This window comes from Peromyscus leucopus, chromosome 6 (assembly GCF_004664715.2).
Source record: "Peromyscus leucopus breed LL Stock chromosome 6, UCI_PerLeu_2.1, whole genome shotgun sequence".
In the NCBI taxonomy this organism is placed as follows: domain Eukaryota; kingdom Metazoa; phylum Chordata; class Mammalia; order Rodentia; family Cricetidae; genus Peromyscus; species Peromyscus leucopus.
In genome coordinates, this window is record NC_051068.1 from 83944831 (window position 1) to 83967790 (window position 22960).

The 22960-nt window shown below is 39.6% G+C and overlaps 1 protein-coding gene across 5 annotated transcripts in view; it reads left to right on the forward strand.

The window, feature by feature from the left end:
- Nucleotides 1–22960, forward strand: part of Vav3 (vav guanine nucleotide exchange factor 3) — a 336414-nt gene that overhangs the window by 156234 nt on the left and 157220 nt on the right. For 4 of the 5 annotated variants that reach the window (XR_005091832.1, XM_028879322.2, XM_037207020.1 and 1 more), the window contains exons 6-13: nt 877–969; nt 4030–4098; nt 5631–5734; nt 7892–7991; nt 12834–12929; nt 15861–15929; nt 17649–17735; nt 22367–22452. Coding sequence is in view for 4 of the 5 variants with exons in the window: in XM_028879322.2 (XP_028735155.1) it covers nt 877–969; nt 4030–4098; nt 5631–5734; nt 7892–7991; nt 12834–12929; nt 15861–15929; nt 17649–17735; nt 22367–22452 (704 nt within the window). In the remaining variant the exon portion in view is untranslated. The remainder of the gene's footprint in view (nt 1–876; nt 970–4029; nt 4099–5630; nt 5735–7891; nt 7992–12833; nt 12930–15860; nt 15930–17648; nt 17736–22366; nt 22453–22960) is intronic. The other variant, XM_028879323.2, reaches the window with a different exon arrangement.

Genomic DNA, 22960 nt, shown 5'->3' on the forward strand with positions numbered 1-22960 from the left:
CCACCCTCAGGACAGTCTTCCCCCACTACACAGCTCTGGGTGGTTGCCATGGGCTATAATTAACAACAATAATAATTTAGACTCCCTGGCAAGGTGAAACGTGCTTTACATGGCTTCTGTCACTTGGCACTCCTTGGGTTTAGTGCTGTCCTCCTGTTTTACAGAAGCGAAAGCCAAGTCACAGAGAAACTCAGTAACTTGTTTATAGTTATAAAGATAACAAAATCAGTGTCTGAACTGAATTCTGTTTTGTCTGTAAGTCTCTGACCTTGATGTTATATGAACTTTAACACTAAATGGAAGAACCATGTATTATGATAATGTGTAAAAACAATGTTTGAAGGATTTTACTTATCGTGTGTGTGTGTGTGTGTGTGTGTGTGTGTGTGTGTGTGTGTGTGTATGTGTGTATGTATGTATGTATGTGTGTATGTATGTATGTGTGTGTGTGTTGCTGATGACTGATACCTTGGCCTGATATATGCTAGGCACCTACCCTGCTAATGAGCTGTATCCCCAGCTCTCACATTCCTTTTAAGTATTTAAAAAGTACTTTTAATATTTTATAGTCATTTCTGTAGTACACGTGTAATCTGCAATCTATGAAGGAAATGCTTAGACTATGTTACCAGATTCATTAACATTTGAATAAAGGAGGTGCCTTTATTTAAGTAGAATATCTATTTCAGAAGCTTATTTTAGTCACTTAAAACCTTTTCATTTATAGTGTTGAAAAAATAGCTCCAACAAAATATATCACAAATGCAGCTAAGTATGTCTTTTTTAGGATGGAAAGTGATTTTGATCTTTTCCTAGATAAGCTGATATGAGAGAGAATTCAACTAAATGACCTTAATTTTACCTTTCTATATGCAGAAATCACAAGAAAATGATATACGAAGTTGTTGCCTAGCAGAAATTAAGCAGACAGAAGAAAAATATACAGAAACTCTGGAGTCAATAGAAAAAGTAAGTCATCAGGTATCTAAGCCCCGAGGTTGCTTTGCATAGTCTATGTGCTAGACCAACTCCTTTTGTAGTGTGCATATGTGAATGTATATTCTAAGATTTACACCAGATGCCAGGCTCAGGAAAGCAAATACCACATGTGCTCACTTGTAAGTATAATCTAAAAACACTGCAGTCATTCAAGTGGCAAGTAGAATCTGACATTAGTATAACCTTGGGTGGTAGGGATTGGAATGGTAGTTCAAGGATATGTGCTTATATTGGAAAGGAAGATTTAAAAATCTATACCCAGACTAGACAAATGTACAGACAGATCACACACAAAAAAGCAATTGCCTGGAACTTTAGGGAAGAGTAGTGTGTGTGTGTGTGTGTGTGTGTGTGTGTGTGTGTGTGTGTGCGTGTGTATGTGGAGTAGGGAGGGTGGGTTGGCTGAGAGGAAACAATGGTGCTTGACCACTAATGTCTGTGGGGTGTTCTATGTGATAAACAGTTTTAAGTTTGATGGTGATAGCTGTATAGCTCTGAACTTCTAAGAACCATCAGACTGCAAACTAAATAGCTGTGTTGTGAGAAACATGAATTATGTCTCGATAAAACCCTCCCAAAGAAAAATAAAGACATCAGAGCAGATTTATACATTCTATAACCATTTATTGCTATCATGACATCTAAATGGCACTGTTTCAGGAGCTGAGGACACAGTGGCAGAGGCAGGAAGATGGTGGGTTCTTTTGGTAGTTTCTGCATCATGAGAAAGTTTAGGCTGGAGGCAAATAGGTGTGCCAGGTGGGTGGGGTTACCTGAAGAAAAACCAGGAAGAGGGGATGGATGGGCATGGGTTAGAGATACCGCATTGAGTCTGGTGATGGTAGACCTCTGTGTAAGAATGCGGTTCTTAGTTCATCAACTGAGAAGGTTGTGGGCCCAAGCCATGCGTATGTTCTTGTGAAGAGAGTTCTGGGGAAAAGCTCTCTGATGGTGGAGTGCCCTAGGGAAATCTGATGGGAAAGTACTCAACTTACGCACCATTGAACAGCAGTGGTCCAGTGTGGTAGATGGAATGGGTGGAGGAGACTGAGAAATGGTGGAGGCCAGAGAACTGGTGGGCTACCCAGTTATATAGGGACAAACGCTAGAGGCTTTGAGCAGACTTGATGTAAAAGCGTGTAAGCTTTTAACGTGGCACTCTGGCTCTTGTGAAGTAAGAATGGGAAGGAGGAGAAAAATAGAAGGATATTAAAATAACCAGAGTGACAAGAAATCATAGCACTGAGGGAGATGATAGGGGAAGTCAGACTTTGGAAATAGTTTGTCTAACTAGAGCCTACAGAATTTGATGGTGTAGGCAAAGGACTGTGGAAGAAGGAAGAGCCACAGACAGCTGCTAGAATTTGGGCTGTGTGAGTGCATGAATGGTGATGCCAGCTAACAGGATGGAGGGCAGGGAATCATGAATCTGTCGGACATGTGAGCCTCTTGTTCTCACTTAGACTTCCACTGGGATATGTTGAGGCAGATATTCAATATGTAAGTCTGGCTTTGATAGGAAAATCTGATTTGTATACGGATAGGGCCTTTGGCTGTAGTACTAAGCAAGGTCACTTCAGGAAAGACATGTCCTTAGGGAATAGGTTTGAGGCCACCCCTAGTGAGTCACACATTTAGAGGTTAGCAAAATGAGAACCAGGTGAGAGTGGTTTTTTTTTTTTATTTTTATTTTTTTTTTTTTTAGCTACAGGAAAAGAGAAAGTGTGGACGAGTTGCTTAGGAGAGTGAAAGAGTTAGTTTGTTGGTTAGGAGAAGTGTGAGCGTGTGGCATTACTGAGCCCCTTGACCTTCGTGGTTTTATTTAAAACTAAACTATCACTATAGTATATGGATCTGTAAAATATATGGTGAGATAGATAGAGCCAAAGGTTTTGTGTATCTAGAAAAATGGGGGGGGAGAGAGAGAGAGAGAGAGAGAGAGAGAGAGAGAGAGAGAGAGAGAGAGAGAGAGACAGACACGCATTCTGATGGTGGTTCTTGGGCTGTAACTGGGTAGAGAGGGGAGCAAGGCCATGAAGGATGTGAAATGCAGTAAACTGGACACAGTAGGGCTAGAGAATTCCCTGAAAAAAATGAGCTTCATGGCTGGATATAGGGCTCAGAGAGATGGCTGCGTGAAATTAATGTGTGAAGCATGCACAGATGTTGATAATGACAATGTCTTGAGGTGTGACCATGAGATTTGTGAGTTGAGTTCACAATTGTTGGAAATAAAGGAGCTGACAGGCCAAGTTCCTAGAAGGGCCATCTATACAGATACTGAGATTGCTAACAATGAAAGAGAAGTACAGGCTGGATGCCCAAGTCTCAAGTGATGAATGGAAACGGTGTACAAACTACATGAGCAGATTATTCCTCTCAGGAATCTGTATTAGAGATTTGGAGGGATGGTCTACATACATCCTCAAATATATCTCCAGACTATTGCAGTTGTTTGCCTGCTTGGCCAACAGCTTCTAACTTTTAGAAGCATCTTGTTTTACAATTTAGATGTTTCAGCTTATACTTATGCCTTTGTTTGCATGCATATATGTATATGGTATGCATGAACGTGTGCTTGTGAATTCACATGTGTGTGCACATGTGTATACAAGTGAGTGGATTCTTGAAGTTGACATCAGATGTCTTCCTCTATTGGGGCAGGGTCTCTTGCTGAAGTCTAAGATCACCAACTGCAGGAAGTCCCCAAGAGTCCTTGACTTTACCTTCCAACTCCTGGGATTGTAGGTGTCTGTCACATTTGCCCAGCTTGTTCATGGGTTCTGGGGACCTGAACTCAGATACTCATGCTTGTGTGGCAAACACTAACCATGTCTCCAGTCCTTATTAAGTCCTTATAGCTGTTCAGTGTAGAATTTTAAATATAGAGAAAATAATTTCTACTATTTGTGTTTATAATGCTAATAAATAATTGACTTTTAACCAATTTTGCTGGTTAATAAAAAATCATTGTATAGATTAGGCAAAGTTATGTTTAATTAAAGTTACTTTTCTCTTCTCTCTTGGTAGTATTTCATGGCACCATTGAAAAGATTTCTGACAACAGCAGAATTTGACTCGGTATTCATCAATATCCCTGTAAGTAAAGATGTGACAGGTAGAGCTGTGCATTTCTAGAAAGTCTTTACTTATTGGTGGATTCCAGATCCACACACTGCCTTCTGTTTTCTATGAGCTTTACTTCCCAAGTTTTCATATCCTTTTCTCTTTGAAAAATTGACATCATATCTTTAACCCAAGTTCAGTTACGAATGCATGCTGTACACAAATGGATAAGTAAGGTTCATGTACTATCCATGCCTCATTGTTGTGAAACGTACTCCCAATTAAGCAATCATGATGTTGCTGTCTGTGTGTCTGACTATTCCCTGATGTAGTCGCTGGGATGTCATTTGCCTCCCTCCATTGACAGTTAGATCAACTGTTTCTGATTGTGCCAACCTCAACTTACATTTTCAATTCGCAATATCCTTTCTTCTTTTTTTCCTTCTTCCTCTCCTCCTCCTCCCTTTCTTCTTCTTGTTTTTTTTTTTTTTTTTTTTTTTTTTTTTTTTTTTTTGAGACAGTATTTCTCTATGTAGCCCTGACTGTCCTGGAACTTGCTTTGTAGACCAGATTGCCCTTGAAATCAAGAGATCCACCTGCCTCTGCCTCCCAAGTGTTGGGATTAAAGGTGTGCACCACCACCACTCAGCTCTTCTTCTTTATTATTGACTTATAACTGGAAGAAAATGTTCACAATATCAAATGGAGATGTAACATTAAAAACCCAAACCTGTACATTGTAGGATGTAGGAACCCTGAACCCCTATGGTATTCTCATTCACCTTATTTGATAGTCCCTACTCTTATGGTTTTTATCCAGCAACATACTAGAGATGACATAGTCCTCTTAAATGTTCAGCGTACAAAGAATGGGCTTCCTGTTATGTTTCTTTGTGCTCCAAGGCACAGAGGAAGAGATGATGGGGAATTGGTACCTTGATTCAAATTCCTCATTCTCTCTCTGTGACATGCAGTCCCTGACTGCTGAGAATGACTTGCTTATCAGAATGAAAATGAAATTCTGACTTTTGAGTTGCTCCAGCAGACTGTCAAGCGCAATTTATTTGCTTCATATTTGTGTCATTAGTTATCTGGTTTCAAGCAATTTAGTCTGATTGTTGTTAGCTTAACACTAGGACACCACTAATTGACCAAACCAATTTGCGACTCTGTGTCCCAAGGACAGGAATCATTACTTTAGTCTTTCAATAAAACAGTAAATACTTGATGAGTTTTATTTAAAATTTTGAAGCGATTATAAGATTGAAAAGCCACATATATTTTTTATGCAAAGGAGAAATTGCCCTATAATAGCAAGTAGGATAGTTTCTGTTTTCACCAGGCACTGATATTTCTAGTCCTATCTGGAATTGCTATTATCCATGCCCATGTCTTTCTCCCTCTTCTCCTGCTTCCTCCTCTCCTCTCCTCTCCCTTCCCTCCAGCCCCTGTACCCCTCTCCTCACTGAGCCACAAGTCTGGTCACGGTGGTAGCTCTGGAAGTAAGGTATGGTTCTTTTTGCTTCTGATTCCTTTTTTTCTTTCACAATGTTTTCTTTTCTAAGGACCTTGTGAAAGTTCATCGGAGCTTAATGCAAGAGATTCATGATTCCATTGTAAATAAAGATGACCAGAACTTGTATCAAGTTTTTATTAACTACAAGGAAAGGTAACTTTTACATTTAAACACATGTGGGCATTGATCCAGAATTAGAATGAATTAGTATTAAAAATGGAAAATGTACATTTCTTTTGTTTATTAAAATACTTCCAGGCAGAAATTAGAACATAGCATACTTCATCTTAGGGAAGTAGTTTGAGCTTTACATGATGATGATGATGATGATGATGATGGTAATGGGCTGGACAGATGTTCAGCAGTTCAGAGTGCTGGCTGCTCTTGTGAAGTTCAGTTCCCAGCACTAACATGTCAGCCTACAATGGTCTTTAACTCCAGTTAAAGGGGATCTAATGTCCTCTTTGGCTTCTAGGCACCAAATATGTATGTGGTGCACATATATACATGCAGACAGACACTTACACACATAAAATAAAAGTTGTAAAAGCATGCCTAGTACAGTGTTCAGACTTTTACATGGCAGAGCAATAGGCTGCAGGCCTTGTTCAGGGCTCATCACTCCTGAGTGATGTAGTCTTCACTGACTCACACTGATGCTCACAGTCTCCCTTTCCTCTCTGTGGTGATGGGAGAGGAAGAGCTGGTACTCTAATATTTTACAATTTATGATTTCAGAACATTAGATTTATAGTAAAGGCAGCAATTTCTTGGTCTGGGGAGACAGCTTGGTAAAATGTTTACCATGTGAATGTGATGAGTCCTCAGAATCCTTGTAAAAATTTATATTCCCAACACTGAGCATGGGGGTGGGGGAAGCAGACACAGGCAGATACTTGAAGTTCCCTGGCCAGCCAGCTTAGCTCTAGACCAATATGAGACACATACACAAATGCACACATAGGTACACATATACACACACAGACACATATAGACATACACAAACACACACATATAGTCACAAACACACAGATAGACAGGCATATGCACAAAGACACACAAATGCACATATCCATGCACACATACAAATACATATATACATACACACAAACACACAGCCACATATAGACACACCCATATAGTAACAAACACACAGACATACACACAGACACACATACACACAAATGTACTTATACATGCATACATATAAATACATACACACAAACACACATACAAATACATACAACACACAGATACATACATTTACACACAAACACATATACACAGATACACACAACAATATACATAAGTACACAGAGAGAGAGACAGAGACAGGGACAGAGATAGAGAGAGAGAGAGAGACAGACAGACAGCAACAGAGATATCAATCTTTTTTTTTTTTTTTTTTTTTTTTTTTGCCTAAGATATACGGCTGTCTCATTTTAAATCAAGCAACATAATTCCTAGTACTAAGAAGTGGCTAATGAATTGCTTTGTGTCAACTCTTAGATAAATATTAACAGTTTATTAGTACTTTTAGCCAGAGGAGAGATAAGAACAACAAAGCTAATAGGCTCTTTGCAAAGTGTCTGTATTGTAGAGCTGTCCTTGGTGAGCGGGCTCAGACCCATACAGTGTGAGTTATCTTCTACCCGTGGTGTTCAGGCCTCTCTTCCCGCTTCTGAGATGATGTATGTTCCTTAATTAAATGCAGCAAGGAGTAAAAGGTTTATTAATGAGTGGAGTCCTGGTAATTGTAATAAAATTGTAGTAGAAAATATAACTGTCTTGAGGATGAATAAACAGTAAAAAGTTTACCTCCAATAAAAGCTTAAAGAATTTTTTAATTTAAAAAAATTTGATATATATATTCAAATAACATTAACAGTCATTAAGCCCTATTGTAAAATCCGTCTTCCATAAAACATACATGGACTCAATCTTATTCTAATTTGGAACCAGAATTGTCTCTTTGCTGCTGTCAATGTGAGTGACCCTCACTCCGCATGTAGTGTGTGTTAGAAAGAGTCTTGGGCCTGGAGAGAATGCTCAAGGGTGGAGAACACTCGATGCTTTTGCCGAGGACTTAGGTTCAGTTCCCAGCACCCAACACCCCAGTTGCCAGTCACTTCAGTTCCTGGGACCCCAGCATCCTTATGGCCTTGGACCTCCACAGTGTGGTACACATACACGCAGACATGCACAGGTGTGTAGTAGTAGTCCCGACGGTAGCTTTAAAGACTGAACATTCTCTCTTTCTGCCTCTGCTTGTTTCTTTCAGCCTCACAGGTTTCTCCTCTTCCCTTTCAGATTGGTTATTTATGGACAGTACTGCAGTGGAGTGGAGTTGGCCATCTCTAACTTAGACTACATCGCCAAGACGAAAGAAGATGTCAAATTGAAATTGGAGGTGCCTGTTTATTTTTATTATTTTTTATTGCTTAAAGATGAAGTTAAGCAGTGTATCCCTCTCCTTGATGAATGCAATAGTACATCTCCTCATGGGTGCGAACTCTAACTTCGCTCTGGTTTTATAAAATATTTCTAAGGATAGCTGTGGTAGTAAAAGCTGTGCTGATAATCGTAGCAGGAGCAGAGCCTAACTTTGTGGCTGTGGGTTTTATATACATTATCTCCTTAGGTCCTCTTTACTGTGATGTGTTTCCTAGTAACTCTCTCATTCCATGCTTGAAAAGGCTGAATGCAGGGAGATTATGAGTGAGCTACCAAGATAGTGAGAAGTACAAGATGGATAGGTCTCTCTCTCTCTCTCTCTCTCTCTCTCTCTCTCTCTCTCTCTCTCTCTCTCTCTCTCTCTTCTCTCCTTTCTCTCTCTCTCTCATTCACTTTCTCTCTCTCTGTGTATGTATGTATGTATGTATGTATGTATGTATGTATTTCAAATGTTTTTGAACAGCATAAGACATTTTCTCATGTATAAAATGCATAGGTATTGCCCATAAGAAAAAAGAGTGGACAGACAGATACAAACATAAAAAGTCAAAGTACTATGTGACCATGACCATGAGAAAGGCTGTGAGCAAGTTGGAGCCATCCCTTTGATGGACTAGATGGATAAGACTGGAGGCTTATGCTAAGTCATGGTTTTGGAGGTGAGAATGGTGATAAACATCTACAGTCCCAGCATTTAAGGGGCTGAGGCAGGAGGATTGCAAGTTTGAGGTCAGCCTGGGCCACACAGACACACAGACATAGACACACACACACACACACACACACACACACCCACACACACACACCCGTCTGTAGATATATATGTGTGTGTTTGTGTGTGTGTGTGTGTGTGTGTATCTTGAGACCCTGTCTCAACCTCTTCTCTTCTCCAAAGTCATAATTTATGTGTATTAATTATATTGTATAAGAGTTTATACATTTAAAGAACTTCTAAAAATGTTTGTTTTATGAATTAGCATCTTTAGGGATACTTTTGTGCTGTTGCCTCTTCAATATCTCCTTTCTCTTTTCCTTTGTTTAGTTTATTCATGAAGTCAGGTGATGGAAAAGAGGGAAAGCCTTTCAAATCCTAGTCCTTTCTTGATTTTAATACAATGAGCATGATTTCACTGTTTCCATCTTCCACCGATGAACATTACTGCTTAGCAGGGCACAGAGTCTTTTATAGTGTCCCTTGACGACGGTGACCTTCTATCTCGAGACAGTTTAGTCACCACTAAATGACATCTTTAAAGTATCATTAGCACCAAGGGTTAATGCTCCTCTTAGAGAATGGATACTCGTAAGTCTAGAGGTCTAAGTTACCTTGACTCAAATTAGATATGGTAATAAAATAAAACTTTACAGCTCATGTTATTAGTCCGGAGTGGAACAATAGTTAAAGCACTTTTTTTTTTTTTTTTTTTTTTTTTTAAAAAAAAAAAGGGAGATAGAAAACTATGGTTCTAGATGGGAGTCAGCACATCATCTATCAGGCCTCTATGCTTCTCAGCCCTGTTCAGGGACTGCTCTTCTATCAGAATCAATGTTAAAGCTCTGCACAGGACAAGCACACGAGGACTGTACATCCTGTACAGTTTCTTCCAGTCTCAGGAGAGGAGAGGCCTCAGGCTGAGTTAAAAAGGCTGCCAGCGAGAAACTGCAATTCAGCATGCAGCCTCTCACTCAGCTCAGATGTCTTCTTCTGAACAGGGCCTGACATGGGAGAATGTAATGAGAAAGTGTAACGTGGGCACCCCACGGGATGTTATGAAAGCTGTCTTACTCTCGATGCCCATCATTTCCATCTTCTTTCCTTGATGGTTATTTTTTTTTCTGGTTGTTAATATTTTTTATTATGTGTGAGTATGTGTGTCTTTTCTGTGTTGGAGTCAAGATAACATAGGGTATGGGGTAAGAGAGTCTACCTTTTCTTCTGAGTCTAAGGTTAAACTCAATGATAGTCCTTTTGATTAAGCTTTAGTTTAGGGCAAGTGGTGATGGATTACTTCGGAAGAATTATGTATGTCCCTTAATTACTTTCAGTGATGAGAACTTAAACCCCAGTCTCCATCTGCGCTGTAGCTGATGCCAATAACGTTCCTCCCACCGAACTTGAAGCTTAAACAAACTGATATCCCTCCCAGTAATTTTAAATAAACTTCTGTGATTTTATATGTACAGATTTCTATTCCTTGCACTAAGTTGGGATGGCCTAGAATTGAAAAAAAAAAACAAACAAACAACAACAACAACAACAACAACAAAACAAAACTCTTCCATCCCAAAGAGCTTAAAATGCAATGGGGAGAGAAGACCCAGTCATTATAGTAATGATTTGACCTCCTAGTTGAGACTCATGATCTGGAATGTTCAATAATCTGTGGAATGCAAGAAATCAGTTGAACTCATGGGCTGGGGAGATAGTACAGTCAGTAAAGAGCTGTTCATGTAAGCATGAGGACCTGAGTTCAACCTCCAGAACCCACATAAAACAGCTGGATGTGATGGTGCATGATTATGCTCTCACCTCTGGGAGGTGGAGATGGGAAGACCCCATCTTGAGACTTGCTGGCCAGCTGGTAGAGCCTGTCTGCTGAGTGACAGGCTAGTGAGAGACCCAAGAAGCCATGTGAATGGCTCCAGAGAAATAATGCCTGAGGTTGTCTACTGGTCTCCACATGTGTGTGCACAAGCTGTCACACACATGTTCATCCATCTACATACAGGGAATCTGTTGAAACATTTATTTTCCTAATGAACTGTGGTAGTTAAGACACAGATAACCAATCAACATGTTTTCTAGTTCATTTTGCCCTAGCTCTGTAATCAAACAACACTCATAAAGTCATCATGGTTATTAGAATCACTGATGTTAATGCCATAGCTCCCAGGAATGCCTTTGAATGTGCTAGAAAAACTAAGACCAAGTAAAGGAATAAATTCACGACCCACATGTTATCTTAAGTAACTCCATACACTGAAGAAGTCTTTGGTCGGGCACTTGCAATTGTATGAGAATGTTGAACTCACAGGGTTTCTCTCTAGCAATTCTTTGACATTTTGACATCTTTGGGAATAACAATGTATATATGTTTTAGTCAAGGTTCTCTAGAGAAATTGATAGAAAGAATCTATACCATACTCTTGGTACCAAAATTTTTATTAGTCAAATTCTCTAGACCCTATCTAGAAAGAGGATTTATTAGAATGGATTAGAGATGGTGGTTCAGCTAGTCCATCAATGGCTACTAATGGGAAATCCAAGAATCCAGTAGTTGTTCAATCCACGAGGCTTGATGTCTCAGCTGTTCTTCAGTATGTGCTCAAATCCCAAAGAAGTAGGTTCTAATGTCAGTGAAGAAATCAACTAGTCAGTAAGAGAGGGCAAGCAGGCAAAGAGCAAAAGCTCCCTTCTTCCATGTCCTTTATATAGGATTCTGCCAGAAGGTGTGGTCTAGATAAAAAGTGGATATTCCTACCTCAAAAGATCTGGATTAAAGATGGAGCTTCCCACTTCAAATTATTTAATAAAAAAAATCCATTACAGGTATACTTAGCTGCTTGGGTTTTAGTTAATTCCAGGTATACTCAAGTTAACAACTAAGAATAGCCATCATTTTATACACACACACACACACACACACACACACACACACACACACACACACACACATATGTTAGTATATATTATATATTATGAGGGATATATATGAGAAAGGGTCAAGGGAGGATAGTATTTGCCCAAGTCACATAGCCAGGGTTTCATATATTAATACTTAAAATTCAAATTATTTATTCCAAGGTCACAGCTGCAATCAAGAGTGAAGAAGTCAATATTATTTTAAAGTAAACTTTTTGGTTTTTTGTTCTGTGACAAAGTTTACTGTGTAGCCTCAAGCTTACATCAATCCTCCCATCTCAGGCCCTGAGTGCTACAGTTATAGGCAAATACCACTATGCCCAGTTTAAAGTATTTTTAAAAGAGGATTAAATAAGTAAAATCTGAGGCTTTAAAAATATTAACTGTGGTAGCAGGTTTCTATTTTAACATATTCAGTCACATTTTCCATTTCATTTAGTTCAATAAATATTTATTAAGCAAACAGAGAGTTTTTAAAAAAATAATTTTAGAGGCTTAAGGGACATGTCTTTAGTCCAAAAGGTTATATTGGGGCAGATACTCTTTACAGTGATAATTAAATGGTCACAAGGTGTACATGTACACAGACCAAAAGAGGGAGGGATGGAGGGAGGAGGGGAGGAAGCGATAAAAGAAATGGTTTTGATTGAGATTCATCTTAAAGCCTAGCAGAATGCTTTTGAAAAGGGATGGTGTTTTTTTTTTTTTTTTTTTTTTTTTTTTTTTTTTTTTGTTTGTTTGTTTTGGTGTGGGGGCAGGGGGGTGAGGAACGACTGGAAAGTGTAATTGGATAGAATTCATGACACCAAGCAGGAAGGTGAATGAACCCACCACTTTTAATGAGTGGGGGGCTTGCTGCTATCTGCTTCATAAGCCTACAGGGAATGTGGGAGTCCACTCTAAAGGAAAACTCTGGAGGGCTAGGATTATGTGCTATAAAAATAATCTTCACTGATGAAATAGTTCATTTGATTCATATTACGATTACTAAGACTTGCTTTAAAAAAACTAAAGACACTTTATTGTTTGAACTGAAGTATTGTGAAGGAAAAGAGCAAAAGTATTTTAAAAGGATTCTACTTGTAGACTTTTCATCTTGTAGTGTTTTATGACGTCCTTTGAGAAAACTAACAAATTTGAAATCCATTGCATTAGGAATGTTCAAAAAGAGCAAATAACGGGAAATTTACTCTTCGAGATTTGCTGGTGGTTCCCATGCAGCGTGTGCTGAAGTATCACCTCCTCCTCCAGGTCTGTACTTTAACAACACTCTACTGTGCATTTGTTCATCCCACAGGACACCGTGGCGCATCAGCAGCATGCTGCACGCTCTCTGAATTATCAGTGTTCAGTGTGACATGACCAGGACAACTAAGCATTTTATTTTCCTTTTAGCAAAAAAAAAAAAAAAAAAAGATGTGTATTTACTAAAAAGACACATTTTGTGTTCTTCAGACAGGATAGAAAAAGGGGGAAAAAAGGAGTGGAACAAATACAGATAGGCTTTCAATGGCATCTTTCGGAATTAGCAATAACCATTTGCCAGTGAGTCAATGTACCTGAATTTGTTCAGATTAACCTCATCAGATTCTCCATCTTATCACAATAATTAATAGAGGAGTGTGTTGTGGGCTGTATTGCTTTTTCATGGCACTAAATGTAATAAGGCTACACTTGCTGTGAGGTGATTCTTACTAAAGCCCACGAAGTTTATGGTTTCCACGGTTAGTCTTCTAATGAGGGTGGAGAGTCTTATAAATTTAATATGATAGCTATACCAGGAGGCTTATTAGTTCTGCTCCAAAGAAATGTCTTATTGTATTAGTGTGCCAGCCCAGCTGATGCTCCTGGAATGTCATTGTAAAAAAAAACTACTACCTGTACGTGAAATAGAATTTTGAGTCTTCTGTGCTTTGTATATCTTGTATATTACATTTCTTGAACTGTAGCCATGCAATTATTAGTCATTTCTATTTTGGTTCTACTGAGAAATCAGAAAAATTCAAGCCCTGATTATTTCTTAAAAAATGCATTAAAACATTTATGAGACCTAAACTCAAAGCAACTTAATCAAATTGAGTTTTATGAAAAAATAATAAGGACGACTCAGGCAATCAGCTTTCAAGATATCATGGAGGTAAAAACATGTCCAAAATAAGATAATGATTTATTTTGTTGCTTTGATGGAGTGAAGCAGTGATTGAAGAATCACTGATCAGAAGATTTCAGATCAAGAGAAAGACTCTGTGACCTCTTAAGATTTTTGTCCAGACTCATAAACCAAGGAATACAATGACATGGTTTTGAAACTCCTGACTTGACCCACTGTTTTTTTTTCTCCTGATGTTTTGTATTTTAGATTTCAAGAGATTCCATGATGGTGTATAAAAATAGGGAGCTTTATTCTGGGTACTACATGGAGATAAAAAGTTTAGATTTTTTTTTTTAATTTCGAAGTTTTTTTGAGCAAATGTCTGGTGTCTAGAAATTTGTTAAAAATGTGGTTATTGGTTTGTGGTTTTTCTCCTTTCTATTGCCCTTTCATGATTTTTTTAAGGAAATCATTTTCAGCTGTTGACTGATTTGATGATCATGATTTATAAAATTTAAAATATTTTATAGGGGGAGTTTTGGAACCATTAAGAGTAATTTTCTATTTTATTTAACAAAATGAGAATAAAAACAGGATTTTGACGGGTTTTTATACTTCGTAGTTCTCTCTTTCTGTAGGTCCTGTTTGTAACAGGAAACAGAACGAGCACTGAGGCCTTTAGAGAATTTTGAGTAGCTTTTTTTGTGTCTGTGTGCCAAACAGTGTTAGGAATGTATTGTGTAACAGGACCCACCCCAGTAAGTCAACCTCTGAAGTCTAGCAATGTGATGGGTACACAGAAGGGACACAAAGGAGTCCGCTACACCTCAGTTCGCTGGGGACCCCAGGAGAGGCTTCATCTTCTATCTTCCTAGAGGGATGGTTTGTGAATTGGTCTTTGAAGGACTAGTATCAGTTTGGCAGGTGGATGAGGGGAGGAGCTTTCTAAGAAGAGAGAACACCATGTCCTGTGCATTAATAAGAATACCCCTTGAGAACTGTAGGTTACTTAGTGTGGGCGGAAAGTAGGTTGTCTGGGTGGAAGTTGAGAGAAAGGGATGAAGAGAAGTTTGCAGAATCCAGACCCGGCGTGTGAGAGCTAGGAGGTATTGGGTAATAATGGAAGCCTTTGGGGACTCACTGCAGTCTAACCAGGGTGGGGACAAGGTAGAACTCAGAGTTTAGAGACCAGCTTGGTGTCAGAGGCATGAATAGATTATTGGAAGGAGAGAACCTAGGTCTGAAGTCTACTTCGAAGCACTTCAGAATAACCTGTTGAAAAAATGACCGCCAGGAAAGTAAGTGCCCTCTAGGGCAGGATCAAAGTTAGCATCAATGAGACATAGGGGAGGAGAGAGGATGGCAGAGCCTGGGACGCCCTTTCAGGCTTTAACTTCGGTTATCACACCAATGGAAATGCCACTACTTATTCCAGCACTGTCAGTGGTCCTCTCATCCTGGATAAGGGTGGAACAAGTTTGGGGATTTATTGGACTTAGGGCTCTGTGGGACTATTATTTAGTTGGACGTGTGAGTCTGGTGTCGGGTGTGGTTTCTGGGTTGAGCAGGTAAACTGCAGAGTGATGGCCTCATCGGGTGGCAGTTGATATGACAGTGGCTGGGATCAAATTTGGAGGATGTGTAAAACGAGAATAAAAGGGTTAATATTTAGGGAACAGCTACTCTCTAAAGAGAAAGGAAACTGAGACAGAAGAGTATGTAGAGATGTCGGACATTTAAACAAGACAGTAACAGCAGAACACACAAAGCATCCTCTTGTCCCCAAAGTGGAGATGTGGCATTAGAATCAACAGTCTTAGAGAAGCAGTGTGTGTGGGATGGGATAGAGAAGCATCCATTCCTCAGAGGTTAGGCTGTCCTGCATAACATCCGGGAAACCGACTGGCGTGATGGTAAGGGTAGAGTATGGCTGAAAGGGACAGTCAACATGAAAATTATCACGGTGCAGAGAGGCAGATATTGGCGTCTTTAATTTTTTTTTTTATTGGTGTTTTAAAATGTTCTGTTTGTTTCTTCAGTGTTAGTTTTGAATTTAAGGAAAGCATTGCTAACCTGCGTCTTCCAAACAGGAACTGGTCAAACACACCCACGATGCTACGGAGAAGGCAAACCTGAAGTTGGCCCTGGATGCAATGAAGGTGAGAGAGCTGCAGCTTGCTCGCGTCTTCTCTTCCTGCCTAGAGACCGTGGGACTCGAACGGCTAGCGTGCATATGTGTGCCCGCCAACATGCATGCTTGGTATGGGTGAGAAGAGCAAAGTCGCTTACTGAGGGAGATATTTGTTATGTCGTTATTGGTGGGTTTTTTTTTTTTTTTTGGTTGTTGTTTGTTTTTGTTTTCTGAGACTGGAACTTCCTGGTACTTGCTGTCACCCAGACTGGCCTCCATCTGTGGCACTCTTCCTGCATCAGCCTCTGAAGTTAGAATTCTTATATGGATTTAAGTGCTAGACTAAAAAAATGCCAAAAACTGAGAGGTATGATAATACTACTTTCTGCCGTTTGCTAACTTTTATAGCCTCCAGGAACGACTCGCTATGTGCTGTTTATGTGCCTGTTGGCTTGAATAAGCAGAGGGCCATAGGAACACCAGTGTGGTTCTCCTTCCTCAGACTGATCCTCTGCCAGGTTGTCCATGGTGGATGCTGTACAAGGCTTTCACTTAGGGATTTTGTTCCCAGTTAAACCTGAAAGTCAAGAAAGCACATAGAGGGATAAAGGCAGGTGTTGTGAACTTGTTGGGGGCATGTCCAAAAGCCCAGATTTCACATTATGCTTAGTCAACTTGACTCTGAGCTCTAACTGAAACAGAGTCATGTACTTGTTCTTTTGAAAGGCAATGACGGTGCATTGTCTAAGTATTTAACAGTGCTCCGGACTACTCTTCGCACTAGCTCTGCTGTTTAGATGATGTTAGCATGGGTGTCATGACCATTACTCGGTCGTTTATTGTGGCTAGAAAAATCAACAAATGTTGTGTCCTTAAGGAAGTCATTTATGGATGGCTCTTATCAAAAGCCAAGCTTCCCTGAGAACATACTTAAGAGTTGCTGTTTGCAGAGTTGTGTTCCTATTGGTTGCTTAAAACAGGGTAAAGAAAAAAAAAAGAGAGAAAACAAAACTTAGAAAACAGGAAAATGTAGATCACACAAAATAAAAATAGCCCGTTACAGTATGGGAGGATTAGCTAATGCTTTTGCAAATTAAAAAAAAAAAAAGCCATTTTAAGTTAAGTGAAGGCAGGTGGAGAAGAATGGCTGGAGGTTTTTGTTCTCTTTTTCCTGTTTTTGTTCAGCTCTGTTCTTTACCTCTCCCGTGTTTCTCGTTTATTAACTCTGAAATTGAACTAGCCTTCTTGACTGAGCCTTCTCTGGAGCTAACAAGACATTAACTGGTTTCAAATGACCGTCTTGCTAGGGCACCGTGTAACTTTGTTACTTTTTCCTAGCTGCTAATCCTTCAGCTCTGCCCTTCATCTAACCCGGGAGAGATGCACCCCTGTCAAGGTCGGCCATTAATGCTCCCGGAATTTAAAATCTCCTGACCTACTTTCCTTGTGGCTTTGTATTGCTGCAGATTTTTTTTTTTTTTTGTCTTTTAAGGCAGCAGCAGTATCCTTACTCTCCTCAGGGGTGTGGTAAACGGCAACTCTTCAGACTTCCCAGCTGCATGCCCCACATTTTAAAGTGGCTTTGAGACGCAGCTTTGATTGACGGAGTGTTCATTTAATTGTCACTGAGAAGTTACGGCGGTGACTTTCATCATTGATGGAATTAATGATGTGTTTTTCTTTCAAAGCAGCTTGTATCGCTAATCTTCCTGTGTGTTCTTTCTGCACCCTTCTTCCTATTCTTCAGGACTTGGCACAATATGTGAATGAAGTGAAAAGAGATAATGAGACCCTTCGTGAAATTAAGCAGTTTCAGCTATCTATAGAAAATTTGGTATGTAATTATCCTCCCATCCAGCTTCCCCTTGTCCCCAAATCTTGGGACGCTCTGAGTGCGGCTGTTGAGGAAAAGATGGTTTACCTTCAACTTTCGGCTGTCAGACCTTGGTTTTTCCCCGTCCTGTGTCTGTTTGGTCTTTACACTCGTGTGATGTCACCTGTGACTTCACCATTGCCTGGGAACCTCTGGTGCTTGCCTCTCTCCCTCAGTCTCTCACGGCCTCTTCTCCCAGGAGTCCTAGAGGACAGTAAAGAGAGTCCGAGTTTAGATGTTAATGGCTAGAGAAAGTCCTTTCATGTCACTTCATTTGAGCTGGGTCCAAAGAGTGAGAAGCCAGAAGAAGAAATATTGGGTCAGTGATCCAGGCAATGTCTTGAAAGTGGGAAGTCCAGAGATGGGTAAGAAGCACTTGGTGTGTTCAGGAAGCTGAGAGGCAGGGGTGGCTAGAAGTGATGAGAACAGAAGGTGATGAGCTCTCGGCAGTCACAGGGGATGGGGAATAGCATTGCATAACCTGGATCCAAGGATAGGTTAGGGCTTCATTGTGACTGCAGCGGAAATCTAGGACAGCTTCTACCTGCCCTAGAGTGGAGCGTCCCAGCTGTGTTTGTGTTTCAAGGAGTCCCATTAGGGAGGCAGCTGAGTTGCTATTGAAATGGTTTCGAGAGAGAATGGAGGGCTGGCTTCACCTGTAGGAAGTGCACAGAAGAATGGCTTTGAGGTATTTTTGGCAAAGTGATTTCACCGCTGTGTTCCGAATGCCCCTGAGCATTCCTTTCTTTTCCCATGTACAGCCACCTCTGTTTCATTGGTGCCATCGCCTGCTTCCTTGACAGTCCCTGTAACCAGAAATCTCTTTATATGTTTTGTTTTAAACAACTGTTTTCTAATTAACCTTCTTTCCCAAGCTTGCCAAGACTTTCCTGTGGTTATCAACAGTCGCCCATTTAAAAGTACGCAATGATGAACTTAAACCATTTTCTGAACTCATTCGGTGAACAACTGCCCACATATTTTACATCATGGGACTTATGCTGTGTTTTGTAACTCTCCAGTTTTCTAGAGCTTTCCGTGGTTCCGTCTTTGAACATATTCTATTCAGAGCCTAGAGTATTCTTCCCCATTATGGTGTCTCACATTCCTTCAAGGTCCAATCTAAAGGCAATCCCATTTCCTAACCTCCCATCATCTTTTCCCTTTTAGAATTCCATAGTGTATCTCCTGACAGGTACATAGCATTGGCAGTGTGATAATATGAGTAACATTAAATTGACCACCATAAACATTTATGTGTACATATGACATTAAGTATATTTATAATCTTGTATACCCATTGTTTCCATCCAACTCCAGAACTCTTAATTCTGTGAAACCATGTTCACTGAGCACAGACTGATCTGTTCTCTCGTCCTCACGTTCTTTCTGTCTATGAGTTCAGCCCCTTTGTTGCCCCATATGGTATTGGTGCTCTTGTGACCAGTTTATTTTATTCAGCCTCATGCCATAAGCATTCATTCATGTTGCATAGTGTGAGTTTTGTCTAGGTAAGGCTATCTGATGTATCATTGTATGTGCAGATCCCATATTATATCTTTTTATTCAGAGGACATTTGGTTGCTTCCTCTTTGAAGTGTCATAAATAATGCTGCGGCGTGTGGGTATGCCAATGTCAGTTTGGGTGCCCACTCTCACTTCTTTAGGTTATATAGTGGAATTTCTGAACTCTATGGTCATTCTGTGATTAAATTTTGAGTAATATCCACTCCATTCTGGAGAGCAGTTGCCCTAGTTTGCATTCTTACTAGTAATCTAAATGGATTCCAGTTTCTCCATAAACTTGACCAACATTCACTTTTGGGCCTCTTTTTAAATGTTTTATTTTCTAAGCACACATGCAAAATGGACGTGAAATCATGTCTGCTTTTGGTTTTGATTGCGTTTTCCAATGATTAAAAGTATTGAACACTGTTTTGGGTATTCATTGGACATGTTTGGAGAAATGTCCATCTGAATACCTTGGCTAATTTTGAATCCTGTTATGTGATGTGGTGTGTGTCTGTGCCTGAAGACATGTGCATGTGTGTTTGTAGGAGTTATTTATACTTGTGTATACCCATCAGTCCCTTGTTCCACGGGTACTTGAGACCCTCTCATTTACCCACCTCTCCTTTCTTGCCTATACATCCATCTAGTGTCACATTTAAGAACTCATTTCTAAATTTAATTCTGTGAAGCCTTTTCTCTATTTTCTTGTAAGGCCTTCATAGTATCAGCTCTTACGTATAGATCTTTACTCCAGGGAGTCATTTTGAGATACAGTATAAAGCTAAGGTCCAACTTCATTCTTTTTTCTTGTAGACTTACAGCTGTCCTAGCATCATTTGTTCAAGAACTTTGTTTTTCCCATTGAAGGTTCTTAGAACTTTTTGAAAACAATTGTGGCTAATATGTGAGTCTTATTTCTGGGATCACTACTATTCCACTAGTCTATTGATCTGCTGGTCTTTATGCCAATGCTGTACTATTTTAGCTATTCTAACTTTATAATAAGTTTTGAAGTCAGGGAGTATGAAGTATCCAACTTCGCTGTTTTTCAGGGTTCATTTAGTTATCCAAGGGTCCACTGAGGTTCCAGTATGTTTTTTTTATGTCTTGTTTTTGTTTTCTTTGACAGGTTTTCTCTGGGTAACAGCTCTGGCTGCCCTGGAATTCACTCTGTAGACCAGGCTGGCCTCAAACTCACAGAGACCTGTCTGCCTCTACCTCCCAAGTATTGGCATTAAAGGAGTGAGCCACCATCACCTGGCCCCCTATATGAATTTTAAGATGAAGTTTTTATTCTGTTTATTCTAGAGTATAACAATGGGATTTTGACAGCAAACATTTATTATTTTATCATTTTCTTGAAATCACGTTTATATCTTTTATTAGAATGAACTTTCTAGGTGTCGTTTATAATGTTTAGTTAATTCTTTTTTTCTCTTAACAAGTACTATAAGTGTTTATTAGTAGTTTGAAAATATTTTATTTCTTTGCCTTTATGGAAATATCTCATTTAATTGTTACATCAGAATTTTTCATCCTGGAGCTCTTAGCTCAAGGAAGCCATCCCTGAATCCCTGGGTGAAATTATATCCCCTTCCTATCCTCTGCTTTTGGGATAATTATGTATTTGCAATTACATGCTTCTGTAAGTATTGCTTCCCTGTGGGTGGTATGTTCTATGAAGATAGAGGCTGTGTCATGCCACCCTGAATGTGTGACAAATATTAGTTACTAGAATCTTCCTCCAGTTAAAATTATTGCAGTTATTTCTGTTTTGGAATTGAACTTCTTCTTTGAAATAATATTTTTATTTTTTTGAGATTATAATGTAATTACATCCATCATTTTTTCTTCCCTTTATTTCCTCCAAACACTTCCAAGTTACCCCCCCCCATCTTGTTCTTTTTCAAATTCATGGTCTCTTTTTTGCTAATTGTTGTATAGATACAACCTGCTCAGTTTGTATAATGTTACTTGTATGCATATATTTCTGGAGCTGGCCGTTTGGCATTGGATAACCAATTGATGTGCCCTCAACTCAGGGAAGGCTATTCTCTCATTCTCAGCATTTCTTACTTGTCTTTAGTTTTTTTTTTTTTTTTTTTAATTTTTTTTTTTTTGTCTAGGGTTGAGTCCTCGTGATCTTTCCTCTTCCGCATTTGCAAGTCTATCTGTCTTTGTTCAATTCATGTTTAGGAAGTCCTGCTGGGGAAACTTCATGGGTATAGATTCTCTGGAATTTTAGGAAACAGGGTCTCACAGAAAACTTGCTGTTCCTTGGACTTTTACAGTTTTTCTGCCTCCTTTTCTGCAAGGGTCCCTGAGCCTAAAGTTCAGGAGTTGTGTTGTAGATATTGGAGTTAGGACTGGGCTCCACAACTTTGCATTTTAATTGGTTGTGCTTTTTTGTAATGAAGTTTCCTTGGTGAGGGGTGGGGACTACACTTACCTGTGGGTATAAGAATCACTACTTAGACTGTAGTTAGGGATTGTACTAAAAGGAGTTTAGTAAAGGGATGGTAGTAGGTTCTCCTCCAAGATCCATGACTTCGCTAGCTCTAGCTAACTGGATAGGTTTCCAGTCCTGGGCAAGATTTTTTTCTTATTGATGGGCCATAAGTCCAATTAGAGAGCTCTTGGTTACTGTCAAGTTCTGTGAACTTCTATGGTTATTATGCCATGCTGGTCATTGGTGTGTTTCATAAGCATCATAGCTGGGTGGGACGGTTGGTTGCTTCCTACCTTTGGAAGCTTGAGAGGTACCTTCTGGTACCATGACATGTAGTCCTCAGGGAGGTTAGATCCAGCTCTGGTCACTTCCCTTTTAAGATTATATGTAAAAGTGGTGTCGACAATATGCCTGCTGTAATTACAAAGACAGATGGATTTTTGTAGCATATCTAATATCAAAGTCTTGTGTGTTCAGAGTAACTGTGTTAAAATAAATAAAAACGATATCAATTGTAATAGGGTAGTTGTCCAGGAAAATGTCTTTACTAATGTTTACTTCTGTTTGTATGTGATTGTGAAAAGGTCAGACACACATGTTATATTTATTTACAAATGTGTTTATGTTTTAGAACCAGCCAGTTTTGCAATTTGGGCGACCTCAGGGAGATGGTGAAATCCGAATAACCACACTGGACAAGCATACGAAGCAAGAAAGGTGAGAAGATCGGAGCACTGTGCGCTTTCACAATCAGTAGTTGCTGTCGCAGGAACGATGGCACCTTGTGTCTATTGTTCTAGGACGGGGTGGGGGTGGTCAGGCAAGGGGACAGGCCAGTCGGTGGTCCCTTACATTCTCTAATGTAGGCTTTATGGATTACCTCACTTTCTAGTCTGTACTGTGTTGATTTGCCTAAGTCTTTAGGGGCTAAATGAAAACCCTTGAAAGTAAGACAGGTGAAAATATGACTCCCGATTGTGAAATGCCACCAGACAATTGCCACAAAAACCATGATTACCTTTAAAAAAAGCAGATTCATTTAAAAATTAACTAAAAATAATGCAACGCATCCCGAGAAGAAAGGTCAAATGGGGACTAGCTAGTTATATTTTTATTTAGGGAAGCTTTTGGACAGAGTCCTTGAGCATTCGCCGCTAGGAAACATGATTGTCAAACTGGTGCTTTTGTGGTGATTTCCTGGACTCTTGCAGAAGAGAAAGTCTGC